The sequence below is a fragment of the Phalaenopsis equestris genome, unplaced genomic scaffold (assembly GCF_001263595.1).
Source record: "Phalaenopsis equestris unplaced genomic scaffold, ASM126359v1 Scaffold001235, whole genome shotgun sequence".
Taxonomy (NCBI): domain Eukaryota; kingdom Viridiplantae; phylum Streptophyta; class Magnoliopsida; order Asparagales; family Orchidaceae; genus Phalaenopsis; species Phalaenopsis equestris.
In genome coordinates, this window is record NW_018165674.1 from 217,616 (window position 1) to 232,217 (window position 14,602).

A 14,602-nucleotide genomic window follows, 5' to 3' on the forward strand; every position below is an offset into this window, starting at 1 on the left:
TATTAAAAAAAAAACCCAAGGGCTAATATATTAAAGAGAAATAATACAAATAGGTTGTATGAGTGAGCCTAAAAATAGACACTCAATCTACACGGTACAACACACACAAAAGTCAAAAAGGGTACATATAAAAATAAAAAAAGCCCAAAAGCACTAGGGCGCTGAAAAAGTAAGGGTCACTTAAATTTAGTTATGCATCTGCCTCTAGTTCTCGAAAGGAATCTAGCTAACACTCGAAGTAACCAAAGTATCATCCATAAGACTCCTGAGCTCAAGTAGATCTCCATTTTTCTTCTTCCTCTTCTTCCTCCTGGAACCTGGAAGTGTAAACTTGTCATTCTTCATCCAAAGAATCAGTCTGATGAGGTGGTAGAGTTGTAGCAGAAGGATTACAAGCCGTAGTACCCACAATAGGTTCCAGTATATGTAAAGTATGAGTTGTCTCTACACCAGATACTTCCTAAAGATGGGGAGCTGCGAGGTTCTTCTGATTATCAGTCTGAACACTATCCTTTGTGGGTAATATTCATTCAGTATTGTTTTCTATTGGTTTTGAAGGTACCAACATCACATCAATCGCAGTAACGGTAACTGCAGAGTCAGGGGGGTCCACAGGGGCAATAGACACCTCATGGCTGACAGTATCTTCCTCAGGTAGAACTATAATATTCAAAGCAATGGGGTTAGACCCGTCCTTATCCACTTGAACCTTAGATTTCAAATTAGAATGAAGCTTGTGACATTTATCAAAGATATGTTCAAACATCTTACAGTGGGTACAATATGGAGGTCTGTGTTCCATGACGATTTGTTGTTAATATCCATCATGAGTTGTGCCCAACCTGACTTCAATAAATCAGGTAAAATAATATCTCTTTCTATAAGTATTTTGGTCACAGAAGGTCATGACTATATATATATATATTTATGGAAGCCGTAGGGCAGAATATATTGAAATATAAAAGGATACAAAAAAGTTGTATGAGAGGGCCCAATAGAATATATATATTATATTATATTACTTTAATAAAAGAAACTCTTCTTCTCAAACTGCATAGAAGGATCTCCCTCACGAGCTTCCTCGCCTGCTCGACGATGCACGAGCTTGACCCTCCCTCCTCTATGATGCTCCTTCCTCGTTTCTTTGTTGGTAGGCTAGGGCACAGGCTCCTTCACTGCTCCCAGCTTCCTTCTCTCCTTCTCCTTTGCACCAAACCGCTCAAAGCTCGACTGAACTCCTTCGATTGTGGGTTGTTATCGACGTCAAATTCCTCTTCTTTGCTCGAGCCGTCTTTTTTTGTTTCTCTTCCCCTTCTTCGATTACAGAGAAACCCTAGCTTATGCTCGTCTCTCGCACTCTCTGATCTCGTGGTAAGTAACTCTCGGCTCTATTTCGTCGCTTTATGGGCAAACTCGCCATGTAGGCTTCATATCTGCTCGTTTCAATTTGTCGTTTTCTTGCTTCATCTCTCCCCTCTCCGGCTTCCCGACTACTCATTTCATCTTCCTCTTTTCCTTCATTTTCTTCAATTTCTTCTTCCTTCCGGTAACAAAAATGGATTGTCGCATGAAGTGGGTCATCACAATCCTCCTAACTCATAAAAATTTTATCCTCAAAATTTATAAACATACCTCAAGTCATTTTTCATCAACAAGTTGACATTTGATATTCATGAAGCTAGGGATCATTCATGTAAAGTAATTACTATAAAGATAAAAACTCGATAGAAGGCCACTCAATTATACTTTGGATCATTTATTTATTGAAGCACGAAAACATGCTGGAAAATGCCACTAATCAGATCTCATCACCATCAGCAGCAGTAGGTTCTTCAGGCTCACTACGATTGAAGGAATGTACTTGAGGTCAAATGGGTTTTTGTTGACCTTGGGTCGGAGCTAAAGCTGTAGACTCTATCTTTGTCTGCCCGCCTGTGGACTTTGTGAAGGTGCTCCACCAGATTTCTGATATTCATTGCTTTTATGGCCAAGAGATGGACAATATCTTGCTGTATGACCAGGTTGACGACGCCAATAGCAAGTGATAGAGCTCATCAAACAGTCACCTTTATGTTGTCTTCCGCATTTGACACAAGTGACTCCAATACTTTGAGTTGTACCTCTGCTAACTCCAATTGAATTATTGTTGGATTTGAACCCTTTGATTGATCCAAATGATCTCCTTTTTCTTCGATGCTCTTCCTCTTATGCATCTCCTTGCGCTTCTGAGTAAGCTGATGGTCAACCTCTACTATTCTAGTTCGTTCTACAGATATTGAGTATTCATCAATCCCTAAGTGTATTAACAGCCTTTAATCCTAAAAGAATCTGTAGCACTTTTCTTCTGCAGTAGCAATCAATTGTGGCGCATACCTCAATAGTGCAGTGAATTCTACTTTGTATTGCATGACTGTCCTCTCTCCATGCCTCAACTTGATGAACTTGTCCTGCACCAGTCGTCGAGCAACAAGGGATATGAACCACTCTTTAAAAAGGTCCACGAACTCCCAACTTATCATCTTGTTAGGTATGACCCCTAACCTATCTCGACATTGCCCATGCCACCAGCTTTTCGCTCTTTCATTCAGCACAAACGTCGACAACGATACTCTTCTTTCATCCCGACAAGCCATGCTATTTAGTATCTTCTCTATCCTCTTTAGCTTGTTCGCCGTTTCAATTGGGTCTTCAGTTTCCTTGAACAGAGGTGAATGTAGATCTTGAAATATCTTCAAGTATTTATCCACATTGACCGCATCACTTTTGATAGGCTGTGATCTCGACTCCTTAATCAGCCGAGTGATCGCTGCCATCATTTGACTCAAGACCTTGAATTTTTGAATGCCTAAAGAATGTTATTATAATTACTTAAGACCCATAATTAATTTTTTCTCAATGTATAAAATGATAGTAGAAAATTTCCCAAATCCTACACTTCAATAATAACAATTATGCTGACTACTGTAAAAACACGATCACCCTTATTGCATGTGGTGGGTGCCAGTGGGGCAGGCATCAATGACGTACATTGTAGGTAGTGATTTTGACAGCACTATTGTGGCAAATGGGATGATCATTGACAATTAGTGCCATTCGAGATAAGGAACTTTTATTGGGCTACTATATTGTAGAGAAAAAAAAATATTAGATACCCCATTTTTCCAAGTGAATTGAGTTGTATTCCATTTAATATTGTCTGCTGGGAATTCTATTTCTTATATGTAGAATATTTATTCTGATTATCAATGATGAATGATGAACATTGTGCCATTTCTTGTTCTAATTTTGACCAAATAATGTTGCTTCGGCTCAACCTGTCCAGCCTGTCCTTACCTAGGCAATTGACAAAGACTCGACCTCAAAGGTATGGTGGCAATTGAATATTTGATTGATGATTTGAATATACTACCCCGAGGCTGACAAACTCATAATTGTATCGATGGTGAAAAACTGAACTTTCAGGTGTTGAATTGTTGAGAATAATTTTGAGAAGGTTCATCTTTCTGAAGGGACATCACTGAAAAATACTAATAATGTCTCACCATTTTCATATGGATCGACCCTGTTGTGAAGAGAGATTAAGCTGAACAATCCACTAAACAGTGGAGTATCAGAAGCATGCTAGCTTCTAAAATTTAAATCTCCCAAAACAATGTTACTGCGGCTATTTGCACGTTGGAATTTGACAAATGCACAATTTATACTCATCACATGATGGGTTTAAATTAAAAGTGTATTTTCAATTGTTTTTTTTCCTCCAGTTAAGTTAGAATAATTACTGTTAGATTCTTCAAGTTCTCCACAAGTTTCAATTAATTCCTAGATTTAATTATAGGGCCTAGTTTGAAATTAGCTAACTTTTGTAATCGGGAGTTTTGTAGCGGGCAGCTATTGATATACTGTGAACTGTGAACTTGAGGAGGATAGATATAATGTACCCATTACATTGATTTGTGTTTCAAAAGCCGCATCAAAGGCATGTTGTTGATTTCTTTGGGGAAATACTGCTCTTTTTGGATGACAGAAGTTTGAGGGAAAGGAAATTTGAAAGATATTAAATATTTAAAACTTCGATCTTTGACCTGTAATCACACCCACAGTTTATTTGAACTTTTTTCGATGTTCTTCACTTTCCATTGTGTACACACACTAATATATTGTAAGAGCTAGTCAGATAAAAGACTTGAATATTCCATCTAAATAAGCCCAAGTTCGAAATTTTTAAAACAATATCATTATTATTCTTTTATGAAAGGCTTGTTAGAAGTCTGCATTTCATGTATGATTCACATGTTATTTAATTATTAATTTTTTTCTTTTGATTATACTTTAAGAGTGGTATTTGTAAAATTAATTCAAAATTGTGCAGATATTGTATCTTTAATTAGCTGTATTTTATACGATAAATGCGTGGAAAAATTTCAAGGATTGCAGTATTTACATATTTAAATTTTTGAGGTGATAATTCCTTTTATTTTGAAGTCCCTTAATTTTCAAGCTATATTAGTTTAAAACTTTGACCAACTTTTTGAGGTAATATTCCTATTCCTTTTGGGCTGATGTAATGCTTGATTCTTAGTTTAAGGAAGTTCACATTTTGGATTGTAATACAGAATCATCATCATCATTATCTTTATCCCAACTTAATGGGTGGCAATTTGTGATCACTTATCTCAAATACTATTGTATGGTCGCCAAAAAATAAACTTTATGCCTTTCAAGCTTTCTCCTTTTTCCTGCCTTGTTTGTTTTGCTAATGCCATGGTCTTATCTTCCACATAGTTTTAGTATGGTGATTCACTATTCTCATTTCCTTTCAGGCTGAATTTAATGTAATCTCATATGCTGATCAAATGAGATTAAGAACAGCTGTTGAGCTTATAAAGGCAATTCGTGAGATTGAGTCAAAGCTTGAGAAGGTTAGGTTTTTTTTTTATTGGGTACTTGTATGAGCATATATCATTAGTTTTTAAATGAAAAAATTGAACTCATAACTCGTTGATGTAATGTGGCAAAAAGTTTTAAAGAGGTTTAGGTTTGTTATATCAATTGAAGTTGTGTTTATTAACTCCTTGAATAAATATTATCCCTTTCTATAAATCTGAATTCATCCCATTATGTAAAGTATCCGTATACATTCATGGCCTTGTGTTTGATCCAACTTCAAGTTTATATGACCCAATTAACTTCCTTAACTAGGACCTTTTTAACAATGCTCCCTTTCCAATGCTGCACCACCATAAGCCTCTGGTGCACACCACTAAAGGCCTATGGTATTTTGGGACTCTTTTGTCCATGCCTCTTTAAGCATCTATAAAGTTGTATGATGGGAAGATGCCCCCAATATTGTTGAAAAAGTGTTCTCTTTCAATTATATGTTCTACTGTACATCATATTCTAATTGAAGGCAGTTTATCAAAATTATCAATTCTAAATGTATGAAACATATCTCCTGTGGAAGCATCAAGGATTTTGAAAAGAGTCAATTTTACCTCACGAACTGTCATCCACTATTTTCTCCTAAATTTTGACTTTTGTTCGCCATCCTCTATATTATGGCTTTCATTGTATTTGACCATCATTAACAGGCCTTGCATTCTCCCCTTTTTTTGAATTTAAACATGACAATTGCTATTGCTATATAATTCTAAAATGCTCAGTAATATTATTTATGAGATCATGATATATTTTTAGCTGGATCTACATTCCCTATTATCTTTATAGTCCACTTACACCCTTCAAATGTTATTTTATTTCTTTCAACTTTCTTGACGGCTCAAAGTTTTTTTGAGTGCTAAACTGAATGTGGGATAGATATGGGAATCAAATATATCTTAGAAGATTGAAATCCATTCTTGGACTTTTTGTTTTGAAAAATTTTCTGTTTTATTGACAAAGTCACATTTTCAAGACTGCTTCATGATTATTGCTTGCAAAGAGGATAAATTATATTTAGATCTGTATGTTTTGTCATGGCCTTGGGTCGTTGATTTGATGAAGTATCACTTATGTTTTTATCTTTTGCTTTTATAATTCAGTTAGTATTTCCCTAATAGTGCACATCAAGAAAACTATAAACTCACTTTGTAGGATGGTTTCTTTGTTGGTTGTGCATACCTAGTGTAACATACTCCTCTTGGTCCTCTCCTTCGCTCTGCCCTATTATTGTCTTGACATTGCCAAATCAGCTTTAGACCCTTGCAAAGCCAAAGTTGATGGTGTTACCGTCACTTAACATCCACTTCCTTGTTTCCTCAGTATCATCAATTGATGACTCTTAAGGATTAACTATTCCTAGTAAACTTCTCGACAAAATAACACCGTTTTAGGACTCCTAGAACGTGTTCAAGAAGGAAAATTAGTGGGGAAATGATTTGGGATTAAAAGGAAGTGAATATATGGGATATCGATGGTGTTTGGGACGAGGTAGGGAAATGTTTGGCAGCTGCCCGGACTGAAAGCAGAAATTGAATGATGAAACGACACCGTATGAATAGTGATGCGGATCCACCATGTATTCCTGGGCAAGCTACAACACTTTAATGAGTGGAACATTAGAGAATAATTACCAAAAATACATAAAACCAAGTTAATGTCTCAAAAAATAACCAAATACAATAATATATAATCTATTAATAGAAAATAATCCTAATTAAAAAAAATGGAAGCAAGTCTAAAAAGTTTAAATGTCTACTTGAATTTGCCAGCTGGACGAGAACTTCTCGTTTTGTCCTCCCGCGATCGCTAAAGCCACTCTTTTCTGCATAGGAATTTTGCAGGATCACAAGATTTCGTCGATTCCACCATTATGTGAAATTTTGTTGAAGTGGAAAGTTCCCGTGTTACTAACAATTGGGAGGTTAACATATAAGATTCCTCCTTATGCATTAGTATGGTTTACTATTACAGCTTAGCTTGTTTTGTGCCTTTGGGTTATTTTCAATGAGTACCAACTCAACACTATGATGCAAGGACTTGACATTTTTAGGACAATTGCACGTAAGGTCCATTGTTTTACTAACAACAATGCGATCTGATGAGATAAATTTAATGTGTTCGAGTCCAAATATTTAGAGCTAATTTGATCATTTGGTCGTTTGTCAAGTTGTTATTAATGACTTGGACATTGTGGTTGCTGTCGGACTGGTCGCCGCCAATTCACCGTCATTTGTTTGGTGTCATTGCTGTCGAGGAGTCGCTACTCTGTTGTCTATTACATTGCCCTATTCTTCAAATAATTTTTTTTCTCAGATCATATAAGTGACCTTAAGATATTAAGAAATTTGGAGAAGAAAGGAAAGGGGAAATGAGAATAGAAAATAAATAAAAGAAAAGTGTGGGGAGAACTTCATTGTGGTAAACATTGTAGAGAGAACTCTGGAGCCTTTGACTCCTGAGATATACTCGTACAAAGAAAACTGCTTGAAAATCCCATAACCAGAGATTTAGGTATGATACATATTCTGAGATTCTTATTCTCCTATAAGAGCACACTTCTATAGTTAACATCCTAGGCAGTTAAGACTGTCTAAGAAAACTTTCGATTAAGGTTAACATTTGTTCTCAAAAAGTTTAAGTGTTATTAAGGAAAGAAACGTTAACGTTCCGTCCTAAAGGTAGCAGATTCCTGAAGATTTGATACTACCTAAACGTGTTGTTTATTACATTGTATTGTTTGTTTTGCTTTGTCATTTGCGTTTTGTTGTGTTTTACTATTTATTTTTATTTTGTTTTATCGTTGTTTTGTTGTTTTGTTTTGTTCTGTTGTTAAAATATTCAGTTGAAATTTGTCTTTTCGAGTTTTGGAACTTCATCACTGCAAAACAAAATTAGTACATTCTCATAACTTGTACAGTAAATATAGGATGCCTTTCTCCTTTTATCCTGAGTGACCCTGTGTAGCGAAGCTAATACAGAATTATGTTTTAATTTGTTGATTTAGTTTGTTTAATTTTTAATTTTTAGACAACCCGATCAAGATGTTTATGACTCTATCGTCCTGGGGTCTTCAGGGTATTCAGATCTACTTAGTCCAAAATATGGTTAAACCTGGTTAAACCAAGACCGAAACATTCTTGTCAGCAACCTCAGATTGCGTCGTCTAAGAGTTCTATGTAGATCCGAACGCTAAAGTTCAAGCTGCGTTTGGTGTTCTTTGTTCATTAGGGTTTCATTTAAGTTTTAATGTCTTTTTTCGGTTTTTAATGGTTGAAAATTTTTAGGTTTTTTATGATTTATTAGATGATTAAGCTTTGTCATTTTTATATATATATTTTTTATCGTTTGTAATGATCCAATCAAGATTCCATAGTTTTGTCATTCCAGATCATTAAAGTATGTGGTTTGATTAACTAGAGAACATTTTGTTAGCAGCCATGTGTTGCCTCTCCCAATATTTCCTCTCAAACCATGTTGTATTTTTGGTTTGAGTTTAAGTTTTAGTATCTTTTAGGGTGAATTTTATGTTGGTTGATCTAGGGTTTGATTAATTAGTTTTATGCCTGTTGGTTTAAAGTTGTTTTGATTGTTTGTCCTAATTGACCTTAACTAAGGTTAAGAGAGCTTTTCGTCCTCATACGAAAAAGCAAAACCCTGCTTAACCTTTAGTCATATTTGATTAGTTCTTTTTGAATTGAACTAACCTAAAGTAAGATTCTAGTTAACCTAGATTAGGTTAAGTCAACTCAAAGGTTTAGTTGATTTGGATCTAACCTGAGTTAGGTCAGATTGGCTTGACTGAGTAGACTTAAGTTATATTTAGGTTAGGCTAGACATAACTGTCTATGTTCAATCTAAGTTGAACCTAAAAGGGTTGATCAAGTCTAATGTAGGTTAGACTTAGGGTTTAGGTTCAATGTAGGTTGAACTAGGTTCAATGTAGCTTAGGGTTTAGGTTCAATGTAGGTTGAACCTAAGGTTTAGGTTCAATTTGGGTTGAACCTAAGGATTATGTTGTTTTAGGTTGACTTAGGTTCAAGTTGGGTTGAACATGAGGGTTTGGGTTGACTTAGGTTAAAGTTAGATTGAACATAAGGATTTCGGTTGACTTAGGTTCAAGTTGGTTGAACCTAAGGGCTTAGGTTGACTTAGGTTTAAGTTGGGTTGAACCTAGGGATTTGAGTTGACTTAGGTTCCAGTTAGGTTGAACCTACGGGTGTGGGTTGGGTTTAGACCTAATTTAAGTAACGTTTAAAAAATTAATTAAGTCTTAATATATGTTAGACTTAATTAGGATTTTAGGTTAAGTATAATTTAAGAAAGGCTTAAAATATTAATTAAGTCTAATATGAGTAAAACTTAATTAGGGTTTAGGATTAATTAAGCCTAATTTAAGTAAGGGTTAAGAGGTTAATTAAGTCTAATGTATATTATACCTAAGGGCTTAGGTTGACTTAGGTTTAAGTTGGGTTGAACCTAGGGATTTGAGTTGACTTAGGTTCCAGTTAGGTTGAACCTACGGGTGTGGGTTGGGTTTAGACCTAATTTAAGTAACGTTTAAAAAATTAATTAAGTCTTAATATATGTTAGACTTAATTAGGATTTTAGGTTAAGTAAGTATAATTTAAGAAAGGCTTAAAATATTAATTAAGTCTAATATGAGTAAAACTTAATTAGGGTTTAGGATTAATTAAGCCTAATTTAAGTAATGGTTAAGAGGTTAATTAAGTCTAATGTATATTATACTTAATTTGGATTTGAAGATTTATTAAACCTAATTTGAGTGAGGCTTAAAGGGTTAAATATGTCTAATTGGGGTTAGAACTAATTAGGATTTAAGGTTAATTAAGCCTAATTTAGCTAAGACATAATGATTAATTATGTCTAATAGGTGTTAGACCTAATTAGGACTGAAAGTTAATCAAGCCTAATTTAAGGAAGGCTTAAAGGATTAATTAGGTCTAATTGGGGTTTGACCTAATTAGAGTTTAAAGTTAATTAAGCCTAATTTAGGTAAGGCTTAAAGATATAATTATGTCTCATTGGGGTTAGATCTAATAAGGTTGAAAGTTAGTTAAGCCTAAGTTTGGTAAGACTTAAATGATTAATTAGGTTTGATTGGGGTTATATCTATTTAAGGTTTAAAGTTAATTAAGTCTAATTTAGATAAGGCTTAAAGGATTAATTAAGTCTAATTGAGATTAAACCTTAATGTTATTAAGCCTGATTTAGGTAAGGCTTAAAGGATTAATTAGGTCTAATTGGGGTTAGACCTAATTATGGTTGTTTTAAAATTTTGGTTAACTTGGATCTAAAGGTGTTGGCTAAATCCAATGTAGTCAGTCTTAGCCCTTAGGGTCAAGTTCAAATCAAGTTACTCCTAAGTTAGAGTTGGGTCCAAAGTGTGGACTCAAAATATCAGATTGATTGGTTCTTATGTGGTTAAATCTAACATATAAGATTGAGTTCAGATTTGGTTGAACCTGAAGCTAGAATTAGAATTAGATTTGTTGTTTAAATCCGATGGTTAGAATCTGGGTTAGGACAAGTCCAAAATGGCTGAAGTTCATCATTTTAGATTTTCCTAAGCAATTTAAACCTTAATTTCCAATTTTCTGGTTTTTTATAATTATTTTTAAAAATAATTACAAAATTTGGTGAAAATTGGTCAATTTCATTTTGTGTATTTTTCCTAGCCTTGTAAAAATCAGAGAATATTTCCAAAGGTGAAAGGTATGTTCTCTATGAATTTTGTAATTTTTGTATTTATAATTAGTTTTTAATAATTAAATTACTTCTAAAATTAATTAATTAATTAAAAATTAAACATAATTTATTAATTTTTAATTTTTTTTATCATATTCCTCTTGTTTTGCTGAGTTCAGGGATTTTTTTGTTTTATTTGTATGATTTTTTTTGCAAAGTTATGATTTTTTGAAATTTATTAAATTTTTCAGCATTTAAATAAATCAGAAAATCTGATTTATTTACTTATCCACGCGGCGGCTGACTAGATGCGAGCTAGATGCCCATCAGGTTTTGATCTTATCATCGAAAGCGCACGCGGTGGGCTTTGACTCGCGGGACTTTACACGTAGACGCTGAGGTCGCCTGCGGTTCGGTGCGCTTCATATGAACGAGTCGACAGTCTGTTCTAGTCCGAGCCGTCCATTTCTGATACACAAAAATTAACGACACCGGTTAATCGTTCCCTTGGGACGACTAACCGAGAATAGTTCATGTTTAAACCGCAAGATTTCATCAGATTTTTCACCAATTGTCACGATTTTTGTTCCTAAAACTTCTGTATTCAAAGAAACATATCCATATGGTTTAAAGTGACATGATGTAATTGTTTTTTCACAAAAAACTAGACCCGAGCGAAATTTTAGGGTTTATGGCACATACCTGGCCTCAACAGTGTAGCCTCGTTTGAGTTTGATTGAAACTTTCGCTTTGTCCCCGCGAGGTTTATCCTTGGTCCAATTTGAGATGAAATCAGGTCTATATATCTCCTTGGTAAAATGGTGGATCAGTTTCAGCTTAGACTAGGTTAGAGGCCTTGGGGTGGCCCGATTTTTATCGAGATCTTCTTCGTGGAGTTTAGGGAAGCTTCTAGGATGTTTAGGTCGAAGTTTTGGTGGAGTTCATGTCATACCCGAAAATGTCCTGGGTTTTGAGGTCTAAAATTAAGGTTCCCTAATAGATTTCAAAGGCTAAAACTATGGGGAATCGGTTGCCTAAGGGTAAGGAGTAATTTTGTTGTTGAGTATGACAGGGCTTAGGGATTCTATCTCAAGTTCTCTTCTCCAAAGCTCTCGGGTAATGTCCTTAAATAGCTATTCGAGGCTATGGGAGAGCATGGAGCCAATTGGGGAAGAGAGGTAGTGGTTCAAAGAAGCTCAGAGGAGCTCAGGGGTTAAGATTTGGCTGAGGATAATCAATTCCCCCATTTCCCATGGTGTGCTCATCATTAGTCTAAGCATGGTGAAGAGAGTGGCTAGAGTAGGCTTGGCTTTTCATTGGGGAGATGATGAGGTGGATGAAGAACTCAGAAGTGAGCTGGTTTGAACAGTCCAATCTGGTCCCAAAGAGATGGGTTGGATGCCATGCCATGTAGGGGGGCATGTGTCTTCCACCTCATCGTAGCTTAGAAGAGTAAAAAATAGTGGCTTTGGATGTCTTAATGTGTTTAATGGGTCTTCCTTATGATAATGGGTCTTATGGTGTTATGGGTGACCTGAAAGTGATGGGCTAAGGATGACCTGGGGCTTGGGCCTCCATAGAAAAGTTTGGGTTTCCATGGATGGGCTTGGATTAAGCTTTTCTTGAAAACTTTTAATTAATTAAATGAATCCCAAAATGATAATTAGGGGCCTGATCATGAGTTTGATCATTTAAGTTCACTTGGGCATGAGATTGTTCATGAAGTCTATGTATGGACCATATGAGGTTGGTTTGACCAAATGATCAATATGTTGGCCATGGGGCCCAGGGTTGATCAAATGGTCAATTTGGTGAAATATTAGTTCAAATTAGGTTCTATCATCATTGATTTAATTTTCCTAAGGTGTCACTCAATTTTGAGTTCAAAAAGGGAAACATTAGAGTTTGATCTAAATTTTAGGGGTTAGGGATCTCTGATGTGGCCAAGGAGTCAATGTTGGTAAATTTCTTCACCAAGATGGATTTGATGAATGGTTTTAGGACTTGTAGAAAAGTCCCTGAGATCCTAGATTGATTTGAGTGGCTCAGGACATGTCTTTTTCATAGATGTCAATTTAGGGTAAATCCTCACAAAAGTGAGGTCAACATATTATTTGTTGAACTTCAATTTTCGAATTTTAAAATAAAGATACTAACGGATAGGTTAAATTGAACATTGATCTAATTATGTGTCCTAAGCTTGAGGTAACGTTTGATTTGTGTTTGGCTATTCAATTATTATTATTATTATTTAGTTTAAAATTTGCTCGTGAATAATATGTTTGTGTTCAACTTCAAATTTGCTCTTTTTGTTTGTGTTCAACAACTTGAAATTAACTCATTGGAATCAAGGTTACAATCGAACCGAGTCGAGCCAAGCAAATTATTTGTGCCCAATTCAGTTAATTTTAGAGCTTCACTTGATTGGAGTTCTTTTGGTACTTTTTGAGCTTGGTTCATTTAATTTTCTTTATTGATCAAACTCGATTTTACTAAATAGCTTGTTTAGGTTAAACAGACCATCGACCATACTTAATAACTAGTAATGTAGATGAATACTGATTTTTGAACCTTATTAATCTAGATAATTTACCATTTTAAATTCTTTTTTTATTTTAAATAATTTTGAATAAATAAGAAAAAACCACTTCTAAAATCCATCATACACAAATACAGACAAGGATGTAGTTTGAAATGCTCAGTTGAAGTCATTTTGCCTTTCTATTTAGGGGTGTCAATTCGGGTCTGCGGTATGACCCAAAAATGACTCAACCAGATAGGTCAACCCAAACCCGACCCGAATAACAAATGGGTCAAAAACTAAGACTGAAAACTAAGCTTTACTTGCTAACTTGAGCCCGACCCGAAATTTCATGCTTATTTGGGTCATGTTTTGGTTTTCTGGTTCAACCCGAACCCAAACCGAATAATAAACGTGTCAAATTTCTAGACCCAAACCCGACTCGAAAAATATTTTCGTCAACCCTAACCCGAATTTTTATAAGTCGAGTTCGAATCGTGTTGGCGTGTCGGGTCAATATTTGACACCCCTATTTCAATTTATACAAAAGCTATGGTTTGCCTCTTCCTAATGTGGGACCAAAAGGCGTTGCTTTGATTTTGCTTTCATGTGAGCTGAGATGGCGGGGTATGTAGACAAGAAAATTCAATGGATATTTACATACATACCACCCAATATATATGTATTTACATATGTAACACTTAATGACTTAAATGCCAGGGGTGTAGCGGTTCAAGTGGCAGGGGGTCAATCTAGAGGCATTTACATACATACCACCCAATTCCTATGTATTTACATATCTAACACCTAAGTGCGAAAATTTCTTGGGGCATTTACATACATACCAGTGTTGACCTCATTTTTGGTGAGCTCTAGTCTTCCTCTTAGGATTTAGGATCTAGCCTTAGGCATCTCCCTTTGACTATCTTAGAATTTTAAAAATGAGACCCGCCTCGTTTTAGAAATTCAACCCACTTCTGTACTCTTTTGTGGTTTCGCGTGTGTGGTATCGACTTGTAGCACTTAGAATGGTGAAACCAACATTAGGAAACCCAAAAGGGATTCATATAGGACCTTTTGAGCCTTAGGGTGACCTTTTCCACAATTCGCACTCTCGCGCACAAAACTTCGCAATTTGGAGAATCGACACGTCTGATCGCCGCAATTCACATTGCTTGCACTGTAACCTATCGAAGACTCGAATAATTTTTTTGAAACAATCGATCGCGGATTGAAATTTTATGAAATTTAAATTTTGACACATTTTGACCCGATTGTCGTCCGAGCGACCTCGGATGACAAAACAGACTGCACAGACGAGTCCGAAATGTCGATTTTGCCTATGGAAGACATCCATTTTGTTACGACACCGCGCACGAATAAATTGCATGAAATTATATATATATATATATGTGTGTGTATATATATATATATATA

General features: G+C 35.4%; 1 protein-coding gene across 3 annotated transcripts in view; it reads left to right on the forward strand.

Moving 5' to 3' along the window:
• Positions 1 to 14,602, forward strand: part of LOC110033602 (caffeoylshikimate esterase) — a 95,801-nt gene that overhangs the window by 37,939 nt on the left and 43,260 nt on the right. For 2 of the 3 annotated variants that reach the window (XM_020737639.1, XM_020737638.1), the window contains exon 7: positions 4,821 to 4,919. The exons of the other annotated variant lie outside the window; for it this stretch is intronic. In XM_020737639.1, coding sequence (XP_020593298.1) covers positions 4,821 to 4,919 — 99 coding nt within the window. The remainder of the gene's footprint in view (positions 1 to 4,820; positions 4,920 to 14,602) is intronic. 3 annotated transcript variants of the gene reach the window in all.